At 35.5% G+C, this 27095-nt stretch overlaps 1 protein-coding gene across 1 annotated transcript; it reads right to left on the reverse strand.

Annotated features, from left to right (window-relative positions):
- Window positions 1-377: 377 nt before the first annotated feature.
- LOC149230929 (uncharacterized) lies at window positions 378-3008 on the reverse strand. The gene is made up of 2 exons (XM_089381474.1): window positions 1134-3008; window positions 378-1018 (listed from the first exon to the last, which is right to left on the reverse strand). The coding sequence occupies exons 1-2, from the start codon at window positions 3006-3008 to the stop codon at window positions 539-541; spliced, it is 2355 nt and encodes a 784-aa protein (XP_089237600.1). The 3' UTR covers window positions 378-538.
- Window positions 3009-27095: the final 24087 nt, after the last annotated feature.

Genomic DNA, 27095 nt, shown 5'->3' on the forward strand with positions numbered 1-27095 from the left:
CGAGATGCCTCTGGGTCTTGGGCCGTTAACCTGTTTCCTTACGTCCGAGGAAGACGAGCTCTTAGCCAATATATATTACAATTTATACTTTATTGTTCACAATAATTATATATATATATATATATATATATTTATATAATGTATAAATCACTCTCACTCACTGAATAATTTAGATTTTAAGAAAGTAAATTTACTACTCAAACATGATACACCAACTCATATTTAGTAAACAAAATCTCTAAATTAACACCTCACAACTCACAATACAACCCGTAAATCACACCTGTAAATCCCATAACACATCACATAGAAAGATTACTTCCCAGACTAAAATACACTTTCTAATTATATTATCCACAATGATAAACGACAAAAGATACACCACTTTCTAATTATATAATCCACAATGATAAAAGATACACTACTTACTAATTATATTATCCACAATGATAAAATCACTGAACTAAGTAACGATTGCAGATTCTCCTTAACGTCAAATTGAGACATATTTCCGAAATCGGCAAATATGCAATCGGCTTTAGGATGCCGGAAACGATTCCATGGCATACTCTGCGAGGTATCGAATGGACGTGCCGTGCCTGCTCAGCCCCATACTGCCCGAGAAAGCGTTGTAATATTCCCAGTCCGACGTCGTGTTCATCACACCCTTCAAAGCGTCCACCAATTCCGATCTCTTCTTCTCCATCACTGGTCTAATTTCCAATGAGAATATAACAGCGTTCAACATAACAGCGTTCAGGAGCTCGAGGCTGAATCTCCTGATATTCGGAACCTGCTTCAACGGATATGGGTGACTCTTGATAACGTCCACAACTTTAGAAATCAACGATTCTGTTGAGATGCCACTCGATTCTTCGAACTCGACAACGAGATTCCATTTGTTCATAAAGCTGAAGAACTGAGCAGCCAACCCTATGGCTGCTTCCAGAGGGTAGCATGAATGTTCCGCGCTCTGTAGAGACTGGCATGAAAACTTCGTTACCACAAACTTAGGAACCTGAAAACACATCACAAAGAAGTTAAGTGATCGGATGAAATTGTTTTCAGATCGAACTGCAATGCAACGCTTTAATTTTCAAACGAAAGGTTAAGAATTGAATTCAGTTTTCTACCATTGCAGAGATTTCACTCGAATTAACGTCTGCTGCCTTTGCGTGTACAAGCAAATTTCGAAGAATTCTTGCTACGTGAATAAACAGCACGGGGTGGTCCTCCGCGGTTCCGTTCAGCAAGGAGATCAGATTTGCGATTAAAGTCGGATGACCGTCCAGCTTCATCATTATTTCACAGTTGTGTTCGCTCTCGAGTGAAAGAAAACCCAGAGCTTCTATTGCCTTCTCGACAAGTTTCTTTCTTTCAGACATATCTCCATTCGATACAAAAAAATGTCCTATCATCCATACAGGCGAAGGAATAACCATCTCCATTAGAGACAAATTATCTCTCTCCGTGAAGAAGAGAGAGAAGAGTTGATTCAAAACTCCGCCAGTACCACCGATTCTCTCACGGCCCTCCTTTTCGCTAGCAAGGCTTGTCAGAGTCTCGATCGCCAAGATTTGCAGACTGTGCTTCGATTCTTCTTGGTAGTGAAGAACCTTTCTGAGATTGCTTATGGAGAAGACTATCTCCCTGATCTGTTTCCTCAGTGCCTTCCCTCTCGAGCCTGTAGTGCTTGCCAGCGTCTTCACGATCTGCAGAGAGAGCTTTCGTATCTCAAGTGGTTCTACATCTACGAGTGCAATAATTTTAGGAAGTAGCCCTCTGCTGCATGCAATTTTATCGTGGTTGGAGCGCTCGCATGCCAAGTTTTGCAGTATGGTCAGCCCCAGAAAAACAAAGCCTTGCTGACTGGGGTCTTCAGAGTAAAGTAGGGAGGCTATGGATTCCATGAATCCATCGATTGCCGTCACCCGAATGCAATCCCGATTACTCGTATCCGGATTATTCTCGACCAATTTGGAGATGATCTGGGCCGCCGCTTTTCGAATCTCCTGCTCGTGCTCGTTCTTGAAATTTAGCATGTCGACCAGTCTCTCCACCACATCTCTCTTGGTTCCGATTGCCCTCAAAGTTTTTTCCGCAAAATTATCATTGCTTGCAAGCATGGACAGTACTTGCGCACCCGCGCGCTGTCCATTGACATTCTCGGACCGCGGCAATTCCATGCTGTATGTCACAAATTCCATCTTCAAACCGTCGAAAACACTACCATCGACGCACCGCGAATATGTAGCATAGAGAAAACTTTCGACGGTGTACAGCCCAGCTTCGCCGCGGAAGTCATAGTCATCGTTCACCTCCTTGAGCAATTTCCTTACACAGATGTTCCACAGCCCGTAGGCCATCTCGAGAAAAATTACAAACGCTTCTCCCAAGCACAGGCCGTAGAAAATTTTGAGAGCCGGTTCCAAATTCCTGATCTGCCTATTTGAATCTCCACTATGGTCCAACTTTACTAACCGATAGATAGACAAACTAATGTATGCCAAAGCGGACAACAATTGCGCCAACAGAAGAATCAGGATGAAAAATGACATCAAAGATTTTTTCAGTGACTCAACATTTTCATTCCTGTTGTTTGAGCCCATGGATCTGAATAACTTATTACGTAGCCATTTAGCTTCGTCGATGATAGTTGCCATGAATATTAGCATGATCTCATGGTGCCACTTTAGGCTTCGGATGAAGATGCGAGTACCCTCCATCGACAATATTGCGGTGACGACCCAGAAGTCTGTCGTTTCTAAAGATGATGCGGAGCCTCCGAGGAGAACAACGGTGGCCCACATGAAAACCAGATATCCGAAACTGCTGGCTAGCTTCTCTAGAATGGCAAGCTTAACGGCAAACCAAGTTATTTTTGTCTTGGGATCCCTGAGACGGTCGGGTTCGGATATGGTAACCTGTGAGTCTGTGGATGGAGACTCCGATCGTGATGTGGATGGAGAAACCGATCTATCACGAGCACCTTCGCCTTGTGAAGCCATGCGAGAACTCTCTGCGGCTAAATCCACGTATCACGACCAACCGATGTATCACAAGCACCTCTGCGTTGTAAAGCCGTGTGAGAACTCTCTGTGGCTTGATGTGGAGAAACCGATGTATCACGAGCAACCGATGTATCACAAGCTGCCTTGTGAAGCCATGTGAGAACTCTCTGCGGCTTGATGTGGAGAAACCGATGTACAATCACCAGCAATGGGAAATGAAGCATGAGATGTTCCATTATGGGAGGTTTTCGTTCACTATCCATTTCTCCTTGAACCCTTATGACTAGGCGTATGACCAAGTCCTATTGAATAAGGTCAAGGTTAGGTTTTAAATAAATTGAAGAAATTGAAATAAGATATAACAAAGGTTTCTGATGTGAAAAGGTCATGACGAGTCTGTGCCATGTATGAATGCAAAAAGTAGCAGTGACATGAATTATTATGCCCCCTCAATCACCATCATGTAGCTGTTCTGCTGGCCCCCTCAACCATCGGACAATCATGAATTATTATGCACGAAGATTTTAGGTCAAGGGTTTACACCAAGATGCGGACAAAAGCAAATGTTGCGTTGTATGTGATTTCTATGCACGTTGTTTGGTGCACGGCTAATTTGAGGCCTTTGAAATTCCAGTCATTTCTATCCCATTCTCAGAAAGTATCAAACACGCAAAGCAGTTGAAGACTTGTCTTCATCACTTGCATTCAGGAAACGTAACCTCAGGACTGAAGCACCGTCTGAATGTTTCCTTCCTAGTAACTATTTCATGTTTGTTTTTATCCAAATAATTAAAAACACATTATTTATTTGTTCCTATATATATGAGAGAGTGGTTAAATTTGACTGTTATTTATTCATATTTTACTATTTTAACCATCATCATATATGTGAATTTAAATTAATAAAATGAAATTGGTTGATTATAGCATGTTGCAAGTAAAATATTGTCTTCCCAAAAATACAAATTATTAAAAAAAAAAAAAAATTGTGTAGACTTTGTATGTTAAATTAACATATTATCACACCACTAATGCCAATTCCATGATGCTTATGTAAAATATTGTCACACCACCAATGTTGTCTCTCAAAGAGCATAATATTTATGTATATACCATAATAGACCTCAAAGACTTAGAGTCTTATAGATTTTCAAAAGATATTTCCAACCTTTTCTTGTAATATAACCACAAATTCTTAGTGTAAACACAATCTTAAATGAAGATTTTAAAAACATTATAGAAAGTCTTATTTTATTTTCAATGGGGTATTTTGTGTGAATTACTTTTTATTTTGAATGATTTTAACTTATATCAAGTTTTGTAGAGGAAAATAAGACTTTTGCCAAATACAATGTTGTTTTGGTTTGTTTTCGTTGAAAATGCTAATTTAGAGGTAAGAATTATGTGACAAATAGCCAAAGCATGCATGTGTCACATGAAATTGAGACATCATAGGGGAGATCAACAAATAACAATGCTAACCCTCTCTAATTACATGACGCAGTTGCTCATCCCATCCCCAATAATCCCAAACATTTATAATGGCTTCAACATAAAATGTATAACATGCATCAATATTATTAGCACGAATGGGAATTTGTGTAATTTTTTTTTGTCATTTAATGTTTGTTGGGATTTTGTTTACTAATTAATTGGTTGGACACTTTTACCCATGTTAGCATGTTTTTATTGAACTTACCTTTAAGCAAACATATCGGCTAAAAATAATTTGCTCAAAATCTGAATAAAGAACAACAATGTTAAGCTTTAGGTTTACCCTCATGGAAAAACAAATATAAATGTTAGTAAATTAAGTGCCACAGTAACAAAATTTCAATATGATCAAAAGTTTAATCGTAACATCAACCGAAACAAAGGTAAGATCGATGACTACATTTCAATAAGATGGAAATTAAATGTACCTACTATGTAATATAAGTCCATCATTTTAGTATGAAAATGGAAAGTGTAATTTCCATTTAACCTTTGAATAAAAATAACATTTTCTTTTGGAATATTAAAACATCAACTTTTGAGAAGATCAATACAACAAAATCATTTTTAAAAATGTAATAACAATAATGGAAGGTACATATCCTAAATCATTTACATCATTTTTTTTTACTCGAAATAAATATGAGATAGAAAAAAAAAAACCAATTAAAAAACAAACAGAAAAGTGAAGAGTTAAAAAGGACATAATTCAACTAACAGAAAATATGGTTTTTTTTCCTAGAATCATACAATACAATTTATGGGGATATTGTGATTTCTTGTTATACAAAAATCCTTAAATGGGTTCAACGCCATGAAAATTCCCGAAGCACTTGAACTTTGCAAATTAATTAGCTTAAACTTATGGTTCTTAAAAATAACTACCATAATTTGGTAAATGACCAGAAAAAATGATGAGGAAAAGACCATCTTGTTTATAAATTAGATTATGTTATTAAAAAATATAATGTAACCATATTAAAAAAGTAATAGTAATTATTTTAAATTTTAGTTTGAAAATATATGGTTTATCAAACTTAGCCACACAATTTCATAACCTCAACCTAAAATTTGTTATATGTATTTATCTCTTGAACATGTATATATAGATTTAGATTTATTGATTGAAATGAAAATATCACCATGGAAAATATTAAAATTTTACACATGAGTATTTCGGAAGATGTATTCATGAATTCTTAAACAAAACATCTTCATGAATTCTCAAACAAAATTCTTGGTCAAAGTAAAGTATAGGAGAAAAATGCTTTGAAAAAGTCTTTCATAGAAGTGTATAGTACCACTCAGTTGCAAAGCATTTAGTATACTACCATTGAGTATTTATAGAGGAATAACTTTTGACTCGCCCACATAAAATGTGGTTGTACATTATTCCATGTGAGAAAGGTCAAATGTCTTCTTCCTAACCCAATTATTATAGTGAAAACAAATGTATTCTTACACAAGTATTCATTGATGTTCTTAAAAAAATATCACCACTATCTCTTTATTCTTAATCCAACAATCCATTGCTAATCTCCTAAAACTATTGCAATCTAGAAAAATTAAATTAAATCTAGAAACTTGTTGAAGGTTGTTGATTTATTTTTAAACTGATCAGACAATGACAACTTCAAGTAATCAAATGGTGGTCAAGGCATCATTGATCTCTTAGAAAATTTCCTTTTAAAAAATGATTAACATTTATCATCTCATTTATGGTCTTATATGCATTTGTCATGCCAAAAACTAACACATAACTATGGTCTATGCGTAACCTTGAATTGGTACTACCTAGAAACAAGAACATCCTTTTTCTGAAATATTCTTCCATATACATTTAGAAACTAATTATGACAGTGCTTAACAATATGAAAAAATCTTTGTAATAAATTATTTATAATTGATAATAATGTATGATTTCATGTTTGGGATTAAGTATAAATGGTATTGAAAAAGAAACAACTTTACTAAAGATAATATTAACAATGAACAAATGGAGATTATTTATTTTGAGGATACTAAACCACACTTTTGAATTTTGGAGTAATTATTCAAAATCATTTTTATGTGATAAGAACTCGCTTTTCTCACACATAAAGAAACATGCTAAATACCTAAAGACATCTAGTATAAATGAATATATGTCCCCTTAAGAACGTGTCATTTTAACCGGAACAAACAACTAAACAGTGACTTTAGATGCCATGGTTTTCCTTGAATAGAAATCATAAATCAAATTAATAAAACTAATAATCAATCTTCTCACTACTAATTAAATATTAAAGAGAAATTAATAATTGTCCCCACTATTATTGACCACTTAACTCTAAAAAAGAATTATCACCTTTTAAAAATTAAATATATAAACAATTTCATTCTTTTGTTCCAGAATATCTAAACTCACTTTTGATTCCTTGAGAGCTGATTTTTCTCACAGATAAAGAAGCAATATTAATTGTTTCATTATTTAGAAAATGAGTGCAAATCAACGATGCCTTGTACTCCCTAATTATTTAAGCAAAAATAATACCAATAGTATGTGTTGCCACAATGTAATCATTTTTTCTTATTTTCATGAAATTGTCATTTTCTGAATGAGAAAACTTATTGTTGGGTTGGTGAAACTATTGAATGATGGAGAATACTTGTCCACTAGAAAATATGATTTGGACGAATTCTCTTAATAATCATTCATTTGTAGGGAATATTCGGCTATGACTACTTTATTCAAAGGCTTTCACAGCTGCACATTTTGGAAAAGAAAAAAAAATCATTGTCATGGCGGTGGTTTTGATTGTCTTTCTGAACACACATGGATTGATCCATAGGAGGGAGTATTATAATGCAACAAATTCCGAAAATGTTGGGCATGTATAAAATTGAATAATCGGTTATAGAAATTAATTATTCCCATGTTTTCTTCGTGGCTTCGCAGTTTTAGTCGACACCACTGGTATTGTAATTTATAGGTGTGCAGTAGGGGTCTGTAAGATTTAATCGATCTTGTTATTTATAGTGCCTTCCAAAGTGTTTTTGTTAGAAACTGTTATTAGAAACAGCAAAAGGCTCATTGCTTTTTAACGTTAAAGCAGTTTCTAACCTTAATGTGACCCGATTAAAGCATTAAAGCATTAAAGCATTAGATCTTAAGCGTTGAATTGGTATATGATGGACGTACCAGATTAGAGTTAAATAATATATAAAGGATTGGGTCCTCTCTCTCCCTCACAAGAGTTGCATTCTTCTCCATCAAGAAGCACATAAAGAAACAGGGCTAGAAGGAGAAACCGAATTCTGAGAAGAAGAGCTGGAGTGCAGAAGAAGTAGCAGCTGTCAGGAGACAGAAGACAGAAGATGGAAGCCATTACATCTTCCGCTGTTAGTCAAGGTATGTCATCTTACATAATAGATCATATTAAGTTTTGTTAGTGAAATATTTGGTATTGATGATCTTTGGGCTGTTAAAGGAAATTTTACATTTGGTATCAGAGCTCAGTCAATAACTGAATATTTCCTATGATTGCAATTGATCTGTTCTGTGCTTTACTCATGTGTTTGAGCTCTCCCTTCCTGTGTCACTGAAAGATGTCTCAAGTCGAGGATATCTATAATTTTATCTCTGGTAATGGCTGCCGGAAGGCCCTTTGAGGATTTCAGGCGTGCAGGCATTAGGCCCTTTTTGTTGAGCAGTTCAAAATTCTTATCAATGCTAATATTGTACTTTTCGTCTGCTGGAATGGCTAGATAACAATACCAGATGCAGCTTGAATTAATGCTTGACTCATTTATATTCCCTGAACCACGGTAAAATAAGTAGTGGGTATGGGTTTCTCCCCAGTCTAGCCACGTCATGTTTTCATTGATTTCCCTAGGTCGTTGTGTGCACTTATAAAGTGATCCCTCTGTGTATGCATTCGAAAGACTGAACAAATAACCGTTTTCCGTGATTTCTCTTAGAAAAATCGGTTGTGGGGAATGCCCTATATGTTGTGCGATTTGCACGGTTTGGGTGGAGTAAGAGGATTTCGTGATATCTCCCATTACTGTGCCAAGGAAGTCTCCCATTCGTAGCGGTCGCCGTAAAGCTTGTTGGGGACATAGGCATGCTTATCTTAGGCGTCTCCCTTTCATTTTAATTTTGGCAATGGCCGTGCGAAGGCTCTGCCTGTGAGGGCTGTAGTCGTGGGCTTGCAGAAGTCGCTAGGGTTTCGGGAAAAATAATGATGGATCCATAAGGCTTAATAAAATTTGGGATCCCTGTGATATAAAATTCCGGCATAAAGAATCCCGATCCGGTAATGAAAGTCCAATCTGTTGTTTAAATGACGCATTCGTATGCCTTTCCAGTAATGGAAATCCAAAATAATTGTTTGCTAATCGAAAAGCGTTGTGAAGGGAAGATACGCCCCTGTTAATTGAACGCTAACATGTATATTTAAATGTTTCAACCTTTCCAACGCTTTACTCATGCACAAAATATTAGAGAATTATCAATGTAGAAGAATGCCGAAAGTGATTCAAGATTAGCATATGGCCTTGTTTACTCTATTAAGTGTAGAGTTCATGTTTTATATGATATAATGATACATTGATGATCCGGATTCTGAAAATTTTGAGGTTGCATGTCAACCATGGTAGATATTACCGTCGGATATAAAGTTTTCGACCTTGTTTGGAATGTGGGCATAAATGAGATTTATGATTTTGTTAATCACCAAAGTGGTCAAAATTAGAATGTTGTTTTGCATAAGGTATGTGTTATAAATTATTTATGCACATGAGATTTATGATTTTGTTAATCACCAAAGTGGTCAAAATCAGAATAATCATTTAGTGCATAAGTGACATAATGATTATTGATAGAAATTGCCAGTTATAATAATACCAATTAAGAACTGGCGTCACTAATGATAGAACCTGAGAACTTACCCAAAGGAAAGTCTTGTTCTATAACTAGTTGACATGATGAGGTTTAATAGATATTTTGATTAAATAAATATTGATCATCCAAAGATGTCAGTTCTATTTGATTGAATATATTTATTACCTGCTTATGTTTTGGTATTTAATTATGTTAAGTATAAGATAGTATCTACCCAAAGGAGTGCTATATTATACTATTATGTCTACATCTGAATTGGCCAGTAGACTTGTTCAGGAAGAAGGACGTTTGAAAAATCAAGTGAATCACTCAGTAAGTTTTGTGAGTAATAAAGCTGGTAAAGAAAAGAAAGGAAAACCAAGTCATTTCAAGAAGGAAAAGGCCCCTGCTAAGAATGGGCACGATGACGAAAAGAAGGAACTAAAGAGGGTTCAATGTCGTATCTGTAAAAAGAGACTTATCGTCTAATTCTAGAAAGTGGATATGTATTAAACTTATACAGTACCCTTTATGTACCTTCATTATCTAGAAACCTTATTTCCGCAAGTAAATTGGATATTTCTGGTTTTAGATGTATGATTGGATCTGGTTGTTTTGATTTATATAAGAATGCTGATAATGTTGGTTCTGGTATTCTAATTGATGGTTTATATAAATTGAAACTGAATGACACTTATGCGAATTCCTTGTTGAATGTAGTAAATAATGTTGGATGAAAACGTAGCATGTTGAATGAAAATTCTGCTTTCTTGTGGCATAAACGACTAGGTTATATATCCAAAGAAAGAATGATGAGATTAGTAAGTAATGAAATTTTGTCAAATTTGGACTTTAGTGATCTAGAATTATGTGTGGATTGTATTAAAGGTAAACAAACCAAACATAATAACATAATAAGAAAGGAGCCACTAGAAGCAGCCAGCTTCTTGAACTAATACACACTGATATTTGTGAATGTCCTTGAGACGTTTGTAAATGAAGTTGAGAGGCAATTAGAAACTGGTAATGCAAGACTCATTGAGAATGGTGAAGTCAGTGGGAGTACTAGAAGAGAAATAGTAGAAATAAAGGAAACAAGGGTAAATGTTACATTGCCTAGAATAGTTCCTCCATCTACTATTACTCCAAATGTTGTTCCAGCTGTTGTAGAACAACATGATGATAATGAACAACATATAAATGAAGAAGTACTTCCTGAAGGAAATGACTTACATAATGCTGATATGCATAATGCTGATATGCATGAACCACAACAAGTAGCATTAAGAAGACCTCAAAGAAATCGTAGGTCAGCTATTTCTGATGATTATCTGGTTTATATGCAAGAATCAGATTATGATATTGGAATCAATAAGGATCCAGTTTCGTTTTCACATGCTGTAGAAAGTAAAGAGTCAAAGGAATGGATTAATGCCATGAAAGAAGAAATGAAATCCATGCAACAGAATGAAGTTTGGGATCTCGTTGAGTTACCACATGGCTGTAAAAGAGTCGGATGCAAATGGGTTTTTAAAACCAAACACGACTCTAGTGGTAATATCGAACGGTATAAAGCTAGACTTGTTGCTAAGGGTTACACTCAGAAAGATGGTGTTGATTACAAGGAGACATTTTCTCCTGTTTCGAAAAAGGACTCACTAAGAATAATAATGGCATTAGTAGCTCATTATGATTTGGAGTTGCATCAAATGGATGTGAAAACAGCTTTTCTGAATGGAGATCTTGATGAGGATGTTTATATGGATCAACCTGAGGGTTTTTCTGTAGAAGGTAAAGAACAATTGGTGTGTAAACTTAAGAAGTCAATATATGGGCTTAAACAAGCATCCCGGCAGTGGTATATTAAGTTCAATACCATTATTACATCTTTTGGTTTTAAGGAAAATACGGTTGATCACTGTATATACCGAAAGATCAGTGGGAGCAAGTTTATTTATCTGGTCCTTTATGTTGATGACGTCTTGCTTGCTGCAAATAATTTAAGTATATTGCATGAGACTAAGGAATTTCTCTCAACGAAAGATTACATGCTCATCCATCGGAAGTGATTGGATATAGCGATTCAGATTTTGCTGGATGCATCGATACTAGAAAATCGACTTTTGGTTACCTGTTTATGTTTGCTCAAGGTGCCATATCATGGAAAAGTGCGAAACAGACTATCGTTGCTTCATCCACTATGGAGGCAGAATTTGTGGCATGTTATGAAGCCACAATTCATGCATTATGGTTGCAGAACTTTATTTCAAGACTTGCGGTTGTCGACACCATTAGCAAGCCGCTGAAAATTTATTGTGATAACTCTGCAGCAGTATTTTTCTCAAAGAACGACAAGTACTCTAAAGGTGCCAAACATATAGAACTGAAGTATCTTGTTGTGAAAGATGAGGTTCAGAAACAAAGAGTGTCAATCATGCACATCAGGACAGAACTTATGATTCCCTTTGACGAAAGGGTTACAACCAAGACAATTTAAGGAACATGTTCAAAGAATGGGTCTTGGTTGTATTAATGATAATTGATGTGTGACATTCTGAGCTCTTTTATGTGTTTCTGATATACAATTATGTGTCTCTTGTTTTAATGAAGTAGTACGTATTTTATGTAATTTTAAAACAAGAAAGAGTCTTATAAAGATATTATGTTTAATCATTATGATATAAGACATTATGTGGACCATTATGTTGTTTTATATAAATTATGAGTATGAATTGATGGATTGCTGGTATTGTAGTATATGGAAGGGAATGCATTGAATTAATAGTGCACAACCGCCATAACTCTCAGCAATTTATCATAGTATGATGTTCAACACTTAATATTATGAATAGTCGGGTCAAGTGGGAGAATGTTAGAAACTGCTATTAGAAACAGCAAAAGGCTCATTGCTTTTTAACGTTAAAGCAGTTTCTAATCTTAATGTGACCCGATTAAAGCATTAAAGCATTAAAGCATTAGATCTTAAGCGTTGAATTGGTATATGATGGACGTACCAGATTAGAGTTAAATAATATATAAAGGATTGGGTCCTCTCTCTCCCTCACAAGAGTTGCATTCTTCTCCATCAAGAAGCACATAAAGAAACAGGGCTAGAAGGAGAAACTGAATTCTGAGAAGAAGAGCTGGAGCGCAGAAGAAGTAGCAGCTGTCAGGGGACAGAAGACAGAAGATGGCAGCCATTACATCTTCCGCTGTTAGTCAAGGTATGTCATCTTACATAATAGATCATATTAAGTTTTGTTAGTGAAATATTTGGTATTGATGATCTTTGGGCTGTTAAAGGAAATTTTACAGTTTTTTTTTCGGGTAGTAAGAAATTATGGTTAATGTGATAAAAATTTCTGGTTGTATGTATTAATGCATGCGTCGGTACTCAATATAACCCATTCTCCCAAAGACCAAAGACCTTTGAATAAGGAGTAGAGTTGTGTGGCATCATGGTGATGTTCACAAAATTCAGCGAATTGAATTTGAAATAATTGAGTTGCAGTTCTTCGAGGAAATGGTGTACGAAAGAGGGAGAGGAGGTGGATGCAGTGGTCTAGGTGTACTTCATCGCAATGACTCTGGTCGATGGTGTTCCTGATGAGGAGGAAATTTGAGCAGCTGTGAGATGAAATCTATGGCAATTCTAATTGCTTACATTCATATATGAAATGTAAATATTTTATAAATGGGCTAAGTAATGGGACACGAATTCTACAGATTGGGGGGTTGTTGGCCTAAGATGGTGTAATATGTAAACATTTTATAATTGGGCTAAGTAATGGTACACAAATTCCAGAGATGGAGGGTTGTTGGCCTAGGATGGTGTAATATGTAAATATTTTATAAATGGGCTAAGTAATGGGACATGAATTCCAGAGATTGGGCGGTTGTTGGCCTAGGATGGTGTAATATGTAAATATTTTATAAATGGGCTAAGTAATGGGACACAAATTCTAGAGATTGGGGGGTTGTTGGCCTAGGATGGTGTAATATGTAAATATTTTATAAATGGGCTAAGCAATGGGACACAAATTCCAGAGATTGGGGGGTTGTTGGCCTAGGATGGTGTAATTTCCTTGATGATGGGAAATCTGAATTGTTGGGACAACCATTAAAGGATGGTTGTTGATTTCCTAAATAGAATGGATCTTGAACTTAATGGAACTACAAGAAGGTACGTTGAACCATAAACTCTTAGAGAATAATGCAAGCAAGGGAGGACACAACAACAAATGAGGTTGACTATGTTGTTAAGGAATTACGCCTAGAGCACATGAGAGACAGTGGTCCATTAAATTGAATTAATGAATTGTCGATAGAGGAAGGTGTGGCTCACTTGTCAATGGTTGAAAATATTTGTTGGCAGTGTGATTGTCAAAGTTTATCTAGAGGATAAAAAGGCTCTAACAAAGAAAAAAAGGAAAAAAACATTAGAGAAATAACAGAGATAGAAAGAAGAAGGCAGAGGAGAGCAACATAGAAGAGGAGAATGTGGAAGGAAGAATGCAGAGGAGAACTGGATGCTTTCGAATAGTAAGAAGTTAGAAGAAATCCTTCCAGGTGGGGAAGAAATTTCCTCTCGAGTCCCGAGAATCTAGAGGGTGGAGATGGTGATTCTCGGAAAATCCCGAAGAGGAATTATTCTTGGGAAAAATCTTGGGAGGCTTTAGGATGGAATTTTTCTTGTTTATTTGATTTGCTGTGGTTATGGAGTCCACAGGTTGGGTGGAACGATGACGTTTATTTTTTCATGGTGGAGATTATGAGTCTCTCGATTCCTGATGCATCTTTTGTTTGTAACTCAATTAAAGGGTGGAGATGGTGAGTCTGTCGATTCCATGTGCATTTGTTATTTGCAACTTAGTTGAAGGGTGGAGATGGTGAGTCTCTTGATACCCCATGCATTTATTAGTTGCAACTCAATTGAAGGGTGGAGATGGTAAGTCTCTCAAATCCCTACGCATTTGTTGTTTGCGACTCAGTTGATGGATGGATATGGTGAGTCTCTTAATTCCCTATGCATTTGTTGTTTGTAACTCAGTTGAAGGGTGGAGACAGTGAGTCTCTCAATTCCCTGTGCACTCATTGTTTGCAACTTAGTTTTGGGTGGAGGTGGAGAGACCTCTAGAGTCCCTGGAGAAACTATAGGTTATGTTTATCCCTTGAGCAGAGGACCCCTTAGTCTCTGGAATATGGCTTGGGGACGATAGCTACAAGTGAGACCTAGTTGCAACTATCTATGGTTGGGTGGAGAGTCTGAGCCCCAGACTCAGTTTCCCATGAATTTATAAGATAAGTATCCATGTGTAATTTTCATGATAATGAATGTATGTTACAGTTGGTGTCACTAATGTGTAAGACAAGGTTGTGTAAATGATATTTTAAAAGATTAGCTAACATATTATGTGATTACGTTAGGCATTAAGACAATGGATAACAACGTTTATATTTACAATAACGTTTAAAATGGCAGACCTTTTATGTGTAGCATTGTGAATATTTGATTATCAAATTCTATTGTATTGTTTGTACTTAAACGGTGAAATGTGAATTTTCCTCCTTATTTATCATTGTTGACCTGTTATTTGGTATTAGAGTATTTAGGATGGATACGCTGGTGTTGGGTATACACAATCATTTCATTAAGGTCTTGAACCAACAACTCCATATGTTGTGAGGTATGGAGCACGATCTTGTGAGCTGGTTGAGGTGGTTTTATACCCTGTGCTCCCGGTGATGTCGCACTTCTGTTATGAATGCATTGATGATTAAATCCTTCAATACCATGAGTTCTAGTATGTATGTTGTCTTGGTGTTGGAACATCATGGTAATGTCTCCATGAATGGTTGGATATAGTCAAGTTCATTGACTGGGTTGATGTCCTATCTATTGGAGATCATTTACAAGTCCCTGCAAATAGCTAAGTTGTTTGAAAGCATTTAGCAAGTGTTGCATATTTTTCCTTCATGCTAGTACTGCTTGTATACATGCATATAACCATTTGCAGGGTTGACACATGCCTTGGGGTGCACCTTTGTGTGTGGAAAGAACATTGAAATCCCTTCAACAGTCACTAAGCTGGTAAGAGGGGGTATTTAACTTCCATCGATGTAGCTCATGCCTGGAATTCTAGTCCATGACAAAGGGATGGTTGTAAGCTTATGGTATTATTAACCATGTGCATACATATATGGTTCAGGCATATCATTGAACTTGAAAAGGTATCGTGCTCCTTTTTCATTGAATGAAAATCTTCCTATTTCCCTTCCCAGCACCATATATTCATGGTTGCTTCTATCAACTTACGATGTCTATTAGTTTTTCATGAGTTCTTCAAGAGACATCTTTGGATATTTAGGAAGGACTAGATCAGGTTCCCATAAGATGCAGAGAACGTAAGACAACACAAGTCTTTGAGATTCAGAATAATTAGATCCCTATTCAATAACCCTCCTCATAGTCTCTTTGAGCCCAGAAGGGGAAACTGGTGAAATATCAAGAGGGATAGCACATGTGTGTGCTTCACAGAACCCCAAAGATAACAATCAAGGTCTAACATAGGTCCAAATGGTTTTAAAACCACTAAGGATGATTCATGGTCGTGACCTTCATGTATGGCCCTTTGTGGCTTATACGGCCCATGTTAGGATGAAAGTGATGCAATCATGATGAATAGATGTCGATATGCGTGTAGTAGGCTTTCCTGATGTTGTTTTCATACCAAATGCATAATATTGCAATGGGAAATGAAGCATGAGATGTTCCTTTATAGGAGGTTTTCGTTCACTATCCCTTTCTCCTTCAACCATTATGACTAGGCGCATGACCAAGTCATATTGAACAAGGTCAAGGTTAGATTTGATATTATAGCTTTTTTGGGTGAGTAGGGGTTGGGGTTGACCATGTGGCTTGATAGGTAAGCGGTAGTCGAGCTCGGGACCAGCACGAAAAAATAAAATTTGTGCCAGATTGAGAGCTGACCTCCGACTTCGGAGTTCACATGCGTATGAAGTCGAGTTCGAACCTAATGTAATGGAAGTGGTAGTTGCTACCAGAGTAATGAGCTGACCTCTGACTATGATTATAATTTTGGCTTTTGAATCATGATTTTCCTTGGTAAGGGTTATGTGTATATATGTATGGGGAATGGTAAAATCCCAACCCATGAACGGGTGAGTAACAAATATACAAGCACTATGTGGCATTGAGTGAGTGGGTAGCTTGGCCATGTGAGCACCATGTGGCGAGTTCATGACATGGCATCATCAAATTCATTAAAAATTAAATTGGCCATAGCTTTTGTTCCATAAGTGAGATTGGGGTGAAATTTTACGTCAATGGAAACGTCTCACCGGGACAAACACCATGATGATATCCAATGCAAGTTTTAAGGGAAAAAATTATTTGTCCCATATCTCTAACTGAACAAGGGAGATTGGATTAGCAGGTGAACACTTCCCACCTAGGATTGGGATGGGGAGGGTGTTTACAGGTGCTACCATAGCATATAGGTTCAAAATTTGGACTAGGTAGGAAATATCATGGGTGACTAACAGTGAAATTCATGCAAGGGGATTTCATAAAGATTTTTAAATATTAACTAAAAAAATGTTTAGGTGTTAAAAGTCATTTTATGATTAGTTGACTACACATATATGATTGATATAGTTACCTTGTTGATTCATTGACAATAATGTGTTGACATGCATTGTTGGTTGTTATGTGGATGGTTACCAAAAATTGATGTGGTAGTCTACAATTAGACTAATGGTTCACTTCAAAACCAATCAGTTGTGCCTTAATAAGATTATGTATGTGTATTTCCTCCTGAGGGTCCTGCTAAGCTTACCAATCACCGTCGGTCCCACTTTGATTTCTTACTCCCCGAGCACTTCAATCTCCATTGTTGATTTGGCTTCTTCAGATCCAACGAATATCGAGTCGTATCGCGCGCTAGCTAGCCTGGACGATCTCCACCGTCGATCTATCTCATTCAATCCAACAATTATCACACAATCTCGTGTGAATTCTTGCACAACCGATATCAGGTTGAGAGCACGCAAGAAAAGTGGTTTTCCCATGCTACGTGTCAACACCTTAGGTTAATCACACGATTTGGAAAAATACCATTTACCATTTATTTTCCACGCGATATACCACTTATCGCTTTTTTAATCCCACTCACGTGCTCAATACATAACTTTAAGAACCACGGTTTAATAAAGGTTTAGCTTAATCTCGAAATAGAGCCTTAACGCTAATTGACAATGATTAACAATAAAACACATAAATGGAAATAATACCCAATTAGGGTCCAGAATGTCGATCTGCAGATTCAAGAGAATTTCACACCAAGAATAATACACAACGCCACACTTAATCAATTTATTCAATAAAATAGAAATTACAGAGTCTTGGCCCTCTCGGCTCGATTACAACAATTTGTCTGACCTCTGTTTCACTCTCAAACCCTATCTCTCACTCAATCTCTCACTTACTCACTCACCTGTTCCGCACACACACACACCTTCATTACAATTTTTTCTCTTTGTGCATCAAATCCTATCCTAACTGCATTGGCAACTCGATCTCTATTTTTATCAGTTTAACAATTAAATTCCTATTCTCAAGCTCTGATACACACCTATCCTAACAACTTATCTTGACACAGGAAAAACCGCCTAAAGGCAATTTCCCTGGTTTTCATAACAACCTTATGTGAACCTGTGGGTTATGGTCCACCTATACAAATTGGAACCCTTTACATTGTGGGTCTTAACAAAAACCCGACCAATCACCAAACAACGTTTCTACACATAATCCGCCAACGAACGTCGGTCCCACCTGAACGCACAAAACAAGACTCCAAATAGAATAAACTCGCGTTCATACACTTCTCGAGTCCAAACAACAATTGAACAACAATCAGTCCCACGTTGACTTCCCACAAATCTTATCGAATTAATTCTCCACCATTGATCTCATCATTAATCCAATGGTTGCTGGTTAACCCGATCAATGAAACTAATAGCTGATCCTCCACCGTTTGATCAAGGAACACTTGATCCAATGGTCAAGAGTGATATCGTACGAGAAACTTGTGTGACACTTAACCACCCTTACGGAGCCGATAAGGATTATAAATCCTTAATCAATAAAAGTTCAGGTCCGCCTTTGAAGTTAAAGTCCGATCTCTTTATGGCCGATATCCGTTGGATAGCGGAGGCCATCAATCCTACGGCTAGCGGTTCTTCAACTACGATCAAGCCTTTCTATGCTCTTCTTTGTCGTAGCCGGATTTTGAATCAATACCGCTTTCAGCTTAAAAGTTGTGCCATAATTACCTTTGGTTTTGACAAACTGCTTCCAGGTTCCAAGCTCACGCTTCCGCCTACTCCAAGTTCCTTTCACTTTGAAATCCACTTAATCATAATTTCACTTCGTCGTGGTTCCACTCTTCCATTAACTTGGCGCTTCCACTAAATTTCCTTCTCGCCTCCAGATCGACTTGTTACCAAGTTCAACTCTGCCAACTCATTTCTCCTTTGAGACAGTATGCCGAGATTTATCTGATTTCTTTACTCTGCCTTGCAACTATACCTCGGTTTCTTTAACACCACTTCGAACTGGAATACATAATATTCTCTGTGTTATTTCCCTTCTTCCAAATTTCGTAATTCGTTCTTTCCTTGACTTGTACATACATCTATCAAATCCAAACTGGAATCACACGGATTCTACCCAGATGGTAAGTCATTTGTCACTCAGTAAGACCTTCAGAAATTCAACTTGAATTCATTCATCACGGTTTATCACACATAAACCATAAATTCCGAATTACGATCACTCAGCACAGTCATAATGAATTCAATTTCCTCATTCATTAAACAAATGTACATCTACAAATAAAAACCTGTTTACAATATAGCTTTGGCCTGATCTGCCTTTACAGGGTCTGTATCAATGGACCTTTCTCATTTCAATGCCCGTAGGCTCACAATACAACCCTCCTGTCTGCTAACTCTCTCACTAACTCCTCCCTTTTTAAGCCTTTGAGACTAACAAATTATACACAAAATGATTCTATTAACCAATTTTGGTTGAGATCCTAAATAATTTCACTCGATCCTAAATATCCTAATCTAATCCATTAAATCATGAACTAATTCCCAGTTCCTTTAACTTACACACTATTCTTGAAATCTCTCTTAACAAGAAGATTTCATTACAATATCCTCAGTATTATACAACCCTCATAAAAACACAGGAAAATAAATAATTAATCACTCTTTAGGGAATCAAGTCCCTTGAAACACAAGACCCTATGCGTACTAAGATGCAATGGTTTTTCTGAGCAGGATGCTCCTGCATCAAACTCCCCAGGTAAGAAAATAATAATGATCTCCAGATCATGTGCTTCTAATATTTGTCCTCCTGGATCCCATACTTTGTTCTGTAATTTATCTTTGCCCATTTCTTTTCCTTTCAGCGATTCTTTTGTTGATGTTATCTACTGCTGTTTTCCAGGTTTCCACACCTTATTCTGCAATGCTCCACTTGCCATGCTTTATTTAAACTGATGTGATACTTACACGGATGATTTTACGTCTTAGTTTATTTGGTACTGTCTGTCATAGTTACCAAATTCGAATTCGAATTTCAATACGAAAAAAATTCGACTGTGTAAATATACATCTTATAAGAGTAACATATTATTATTTTTCTTAAAATTTGAAAGAATTGAAATGAATTTGTATAAGAGAACAAGAAGATACCCTATTTACTTGTTTCCAATATTAATCTATTGTGTAGATTTATAACGATAAGATAAAATGCATCAATTTTTTTAGTATTAAGAATTGGGAAAACATATAGGTAAATTCTATTAAAAAAATTAACAAAACTCAAACCTAACTGTAATCTAACAAATTAGACACTTGCTATTAGAAGTATAATTTAAGTGATTTGCACATATTAAGAGATTTATATCTTAATCACTCTCTTTGGAATCCAAATTTATTTAACATAAATATGTAAATTTATATTTTAATTACTATTTTTTTGCGATTTAAATTTATTTAACAATAAGTGTATAAATTAATCTAGGTAGATAAAAAAACATTTTAATTGAATTCCAAACAAACTACACTTAATCTATGTGGTGGATAAGAAAAAAAATCATTTTAATTGAATTCCAAACAAACTATCCTTATTTTACAATTAACTTAATGAGTCTAATCCAATAGAATCATAAAATTCTATTTTAAAGTTTTTTATTTTTTAAATATAAAATTTATTTTTTATTTTTTTAAATAAAAAGTCATAATTTTTTAAAATAATAACTTACTAATTTTTTTGTAATTATAATTTTATAAATTTAAAAATTGCTATTTTTTTAGTTACATTTTCTGAACATAATGCGATGAGATAGATGTTTATACTACTATGGCTACATACATTGTTTCAGCTGCTGAACTTTGAGAATCATAAACCATTTAAAAGGCTGGAGAATCCTAAACAATTTAAAAAAATTCGTACCATGCTAATTCTCGTTGCTCAGAATGACAATAGGTGGTTTAAAGTTCAATTGGAACAAGATAACCACACTCATATTAAACTTATAACCCAAACCAAACCATACTAACCAATTTTTATTAAACTTATAACCCAAACCAAACCATACTAACCAATTTTTAATTTTTTTTGGCCAATACAATCGAACTTGATAACTCACAAGAAAATTAAAAGATAAAAAATTCCACACTCACAAGAAAATTAAAAAAAAAAGTTCAAAACTCAATTATACATTTTTATGCTTATCAAACATCGATTTTACAATATTTGTACTTTGTCAAATCATGAATATTCAAAAACATTAAAAAAATATTATGAATTATATTTTCTAAAAATATAAATAAAATATTTATATTATCTATTTATATATTTAAATAAAAAATATTCATATTATCTATTCATAAATTTAAATATATATCTATAACAAAATAATTTAAAAAATGAATATTAAAACCATTCAGCATATTTAGAAAAGCCCAAATTTAATTTCCATCCTCTTTACAGGAAACACACGTGTAAGAATACTTCTCGACTCGATTTATACTTCGAAGTACTTTTAACATGAATAATAAAGAAGTACACGTGAGATTGTCTCCAAGGCCTCCTCTACCTTCAACTACGTTTAACATGAAAGTTAGGAAATACATGTGAGTTACATGTGAGACTGTCTCCAAGTCGTCCTCTACCTTAACTTTAGTTTCGTGTATGTCTCATTAGTGGGTGACAAGCTTTTTAACAATTGGAAAATTAGGAACCAGAAATATGGAAAAGTTACATAATGAGAAACCACTTAGGACGAAACATCATATGCAAACAATTACGTGCTAAGATACATGTGAAACATAGCATAAATGATATTATACATACCCACCTATTAATTATTGAGATAATTTCTGAATTTACAAAGATTCGATATTTTTCTCGCTATTGGTAAGTTGTGCATTTTCGGAATTGAAATTAGGTGACATTTTCTTCCGTGCATGGGACTACTCATTCGTTGTTTCTTCAAACTTCACCTAATACCATTATTGTGGTGTCGCGATTTTACGACTTGTTTTAGACATTTAAAGAGTTATGTGAATTTGGAAGACAGAGAGGGGATGAATTTGAATTTGGATTTAGTGGAAAGGTGTACAATTTTTAACCGCACTCGCAAGAAAGCTCAAAAATTTTGCAAGTGTACAATGAATTAACACCTCTAACTGAGGAGTCCACTGGTATGTTCTATCTTCTCCGCTGCAAATTTTCATGTTTTTAAAGCTGCCACTTTTAACCTGACTGTTTTGTTGTGTGTAATCTCTTAAACACTTTTTGCATCTAGGTTAAATGTCACGAGAAGAGGGAAAAGGCTTAGTTATTACAGGATTACACATAACAACTCACTGTTGAATCGCTTATAATGGGGCCTTTAGGATGTGGAAAATCTTCATTGTTGCGAGTTATAGCAGGACTGTGGAATAAGGGGAAGTGGTAATACAAGGACTATCTCAAAAGGAAATGTTTTTCCTCCCACAGAAGCCATATACCAATTGGTACCCTTCGGGATCAATTGCTCTTTCGAGTATGTGATAGCAGTTTTAAATATTTGAGCGATGAAAAAATGTGAGTTACCTTGAATATGTCTCATTTGCTGATGTACCGAGAAGAGCTGGGTGTTTTGGTGTTTGCTGTGACTGGGCAGATATACTAAGTAGCGGTGAACAACAAAAATTAGTATTTGCTAGGCTTTTCCTTCATGAACCCAATGTGGTTTTCATGGATGAAGCGTTAGATTTGGAAAATGAATCCTGATTGTAATTTTTGTTAGAAAGAAAGATTGAGACCTACATATCCGTTGGTCAAGGTTGGTCATAGGTTATCATTAGCGTAGTTTGACACATATATTCAAGAGGTTAGTGAAAACTTTGATGGGACAAAATATTCTAAATTCGATTTTGAAAGGTAAAGGTTGCATTCTGTAAATTAATATAAAAAGTTCTGATTTCTTACTTATTTGATAGTAATATCGTCAAATGTAAAGTTCTTGTGTATTTTTTCATTCAACTTAGAATTCTATGATACAGAGTAATAAATTAATATATTGATTATATTTGTAGAAGCATCACTCCAGTTCTTGGTCTGTAAAAGCTAGAATTTATTGATTCAAATCGTTGAAATAATCTGGATATGTATATTGTTACTTATTAAAAATTATTTTCAATTTTTGCATTTGTGACTACATGCTCAATTTTCAATGTAATTACTTTACATCTGGAACAATGAGATTATGGAAAGTAATATATATATATATATATATATAAAAGTGTGAATCTTTGCAAAGTTGTATACCGAATTAGAAATGTCATTCTAGAAAATCTTGTTTTCAGAAGAAAAAGTTATGATGACTTCCCACTTTAATATAGATGAGATTCACAGGTACGCTATATTTTCTATATTATTAAATTCATAAAGGTGATTTTAGGGTAGGGTTTACTGATGTCTAGAAAAATTAAAATATATAATTAATTAGTGAACAAATTTAATATTTTTATTATTTAAATCAGTTAAAAAAATAAAAAATAAATATTATGTTTTACAGAATTTCAGTCATACATAAACATTATCAGAATATTTTTACATCACTTTCATTCTCCCATATCTATATTTTTCTCTTATTTAATAATTAAAGATTTTGATTATAAATTATTCTCATAATATTTATTTGATATAAACACTCTGCTCATTTATAATGCCTATAATTGTAAATTAAAAATAAAAATAAAAAATAAAAAAAATCTAAATTTAATATAACAATTATTTTTTCAAAAAATATAATAGTTTGCATTTAGCACTCTTATTGGCCTTCCTCTACACCCACTTGGGCAATGGATTTAAATAAATTGAAGAAATTGAAATAAGATATAACAAAGGTTTTTGATGTGAAAAGGTCATGACGAGTCCGTGCCATGTATGAATGCAAAAAGTAGGAGTGACATGAATTATTATGCCCCCTCAATCACCATCATGTAGTTGTTCTGCTGCCCCCCTCAATCATCGGACAATCATGAATTATTATGCACGAAGATTTTAGGTCAAGGGTTTACATCAAGATGTGGACAAAAGCAAATGTTGTGTTGTGTGTGATTTCTATGCACGTTGTTTGGTGCACGGCTAATTTGAGGCCTTTGAAATTCGGCAAGAGCTAACCAGCCTGCCATAGGGCATTAAATGACCGTATGGAGGCCCCCTTTACCATGCATGCCCATGCCTTTCCATCCCGCATCGTGCGTTTCTCTGGGAGCTCGAGGGTCCATTACATCAAACTTTTTCTGGGAGCGGGTGATCCACCACCTCCGAGCTGGCACCTGCCATGCTGGCACATTTTCAAACCGAACGCTCATGCCAAAGACTCATTTGCTCCATTGCTCCATTCGCGCCTTCATCGCACGTCCTCTGCAACCCTCTCGAGCATACACCGCTCCTACTCACGGTGCTAGCTCACCTCGCAAGTCCTCTGCAACCCTCGATCTTACACCGCATATGCTCATGGTGCTGAATCCCGACCGGGTAAATTACACTCATTAAGCACGCAATTTCTGGTTTTTGCACCATGAATGCATTGACACAATGTTGAAGGACAAGAGACCAAAGCAATATCCATCTCAGACACCTTTATAGTTTTCATCTCTTATAATATGCAACTGAATCTATTTGTTTGAGTGTGACAGAATTGGTTCCTTGGAAATTAAAGTGAACCCAAGACAAAGAAAATCAAAGCATGCATGTAAGGATTTAATATTGGAGAAATGTGAGCCACTTGTAAGTATCTTTACTTCTAATTTTGGAAGAAGGTTAACCTGTTTAGCATAATCATGTTGTTTAAAATTTAAGAGTTTTAATCCTTTGAATGGATAACCAGGTACTGATAACCGATGATGTAATTAAGGATGATAGCATGGAAATAAAAGTTGGAAGTCTTTATGGGAAGTTATTAGAGAACAAGCTTCCTGTTTTAGACAATCTTCTTTTTGAAGAATCATCATTTTCTCAGGCTGTAGAAAACCCTTTTGCATTATCATTTTTGGTGAAGGATGGCAGTGTTGAGCTAACAATCCGTGAAAATAGTGAACATTTGATTGGCAAGGACATATTGCATGACTTGCCTTAAATCTTATATTTGTTTTTTTTTCATTACATATAGACCATAAAACAAAGAATGAGTGGTAATGCTTGTATTGAATATAGCTATATCCAGTGAACCCAACGAAAAACAGAGGCCCAAAAATATATTCATAGCTCTTCCATTAATGGTTTAAGATATTTGGCTATGGTGTCACACAGCTGACAAGATATTTACTAAACAGGATGCCACCCAAAAATGGAAGCGTGCAGATTTCCCTCTCTTGTTCCTAACCTTTCTTCACTAAAGATGATACTGTTCAAAGTCAGAAATAATGACTGATTCCAGATAATTGTTCTCTTATGTCAGACAAACTACCACCATATACATGAATGCAAAACACTTACCTCGTTCCAAATCATTAAAAATTATTCAGTCTTGCATCTATAGACAAGTGCAGATATACTGATCAGGCGAGGTCGCTCTTCCATTTTTAATTTCCATTTTTAATCCTTTTTTTCCTAACTCTTTGATGGATTCAAAAGAGGATCAAGTGGAATGCAATGCAAAAGATAACAGGCAATGGCTGATACAAGAACCTAATCATGAACAGCTGTAATTGTGCGATTTCTCGGGCCTGAATCAGGAGATAGCACTGACAGTCAACCGAGTGCTCTGCAAATAAAGTCACAAGAAAATACCAATGTAACATCTGAAACCCAAGGGATTGTGTTTAGTGCTCTGCAAATAAATTCACAAGAAAATACAGATGCTAGCATCTGAAACCCAAGAGACTGTGTTCAGTTTTTATCCACAAAAATGATGTAACTAATGAGCATAAGAACCGCCATCTTATAGCTCACTGAATCTCTGTCAGCAAGCCTTGACATTGGTCTTAATTTAATGTCTGGCCCCGGTAAACTTGATATATTGAAATTAGGTATTTTAGGAATTAGAGCAAGGATGAGGAGGAGAGGATTACACAACTTGCCCTGATCCATTACTAGCAAAATTGTGCAAAGGCACTGGATTTGTCTGTTCTGATCTCAGTGATGAAATTTGCGGGCTATCAGTGCCTTGTGAAAATATACCTGAAAAGTTAGAAACAAACATTAATTTCCCCATTGATAAAATTCTCTAGGCCAACATAATAAGACTGAACATATTGTAACCTAAATGCTCACCCTTACAACAAAATTACATAAAGATTTCAACATACTTGCAACATCAGATCCCAAGCTATGATTTCTTAGAATAACAGTTCAATTAACATGCCTTTAATCAGAGCAAAATTATTCTAGTAACTGTCATCTAAGAGAAATAGGAAAAGAAGGATCACGTTCAGTATACAGCTAAGCAAAACCAACATGCAATACTCTATGATGGTTGATCCTTGCAATAATATAAATGTCACTTATAGACATTGCTTGTGGTCTTAAGTTTTTTATTTTTTTTTCTTTTAGGTTGGAGCAACGTTTTCCTTTTAGGTTAGAGCAACAATTTGTTAGTATAAAGTGGTTACAGGCTTACAATTGTGGTGCTATACATAACTAGCATATCTTGTAGGAGGCATACTCACTCTAATTGAAGATGTGGGTGCTCCTACATGCCCCTGAGCTTCCTAACAACTCATTCTACTTTTCAATGGAACGTACACATGCCACAGAATTAGAAAATAACTTGTGAAGGCCACCTTCTCTCACCTGTCTAGTCAAAGTCCTTGGACTACAATAAGTGATGGTGCATTTCTATCCCTCAAAAGCAACTCTCCATTGTACATCTATCATACAAGAAATTGAAAGAAGGTTCTTCCTTGAACCAAGAACAAATAAAATATCACTCAGTGCAAGAACATCACCTAAAAGCATCAACAAGGAAATGGAGTCAATTCATCTCACAAGGTAAGTGCCCTCAGCACCAAGCTCCAGAGTCATGCCTCTATCTATATTTTGCAACCTATTGATTAGGGAACTGTCATATGTTATATGTCTGAAAGCTCTACTGACCACATCCCATTCGACACTAGACATAGTGTTGAAGGAC

This window comes from Pinus tabuliformis, chromosome J, assembly GCF_031772625.1.
Source record: "Pinus tabuliformis cultivar Carrire ecotype Pingquan chromosome J, CPIR1, whole genome shotgun sequence".
NCBI classification, from domain to species: domain Eukaryota; kingdom Viridiplantae; phylum Streptophyta; class Pinopsida; order Pinales; family Pinaceae; genus Pinus; species Pinus tabuliformis.

Bases quoted from the DNA above. Each gene is read 5' to 3' on its own strand.
- LOC149230929 (XM_089381474.1), bottom strand. From the start codon at position 3,008: ATGGCTTCACAAGGCGAAGGTGCTCGTGATAGATCGGTTTCTCCATCC. The intron at 1,019-1,133 runs GTAGAAAACTGA...ATGTGTTTTCAG, and splicing joins CGAGTGAAATCTCTGCAATG to GTTCCTAAGTTTGTGGTAAC.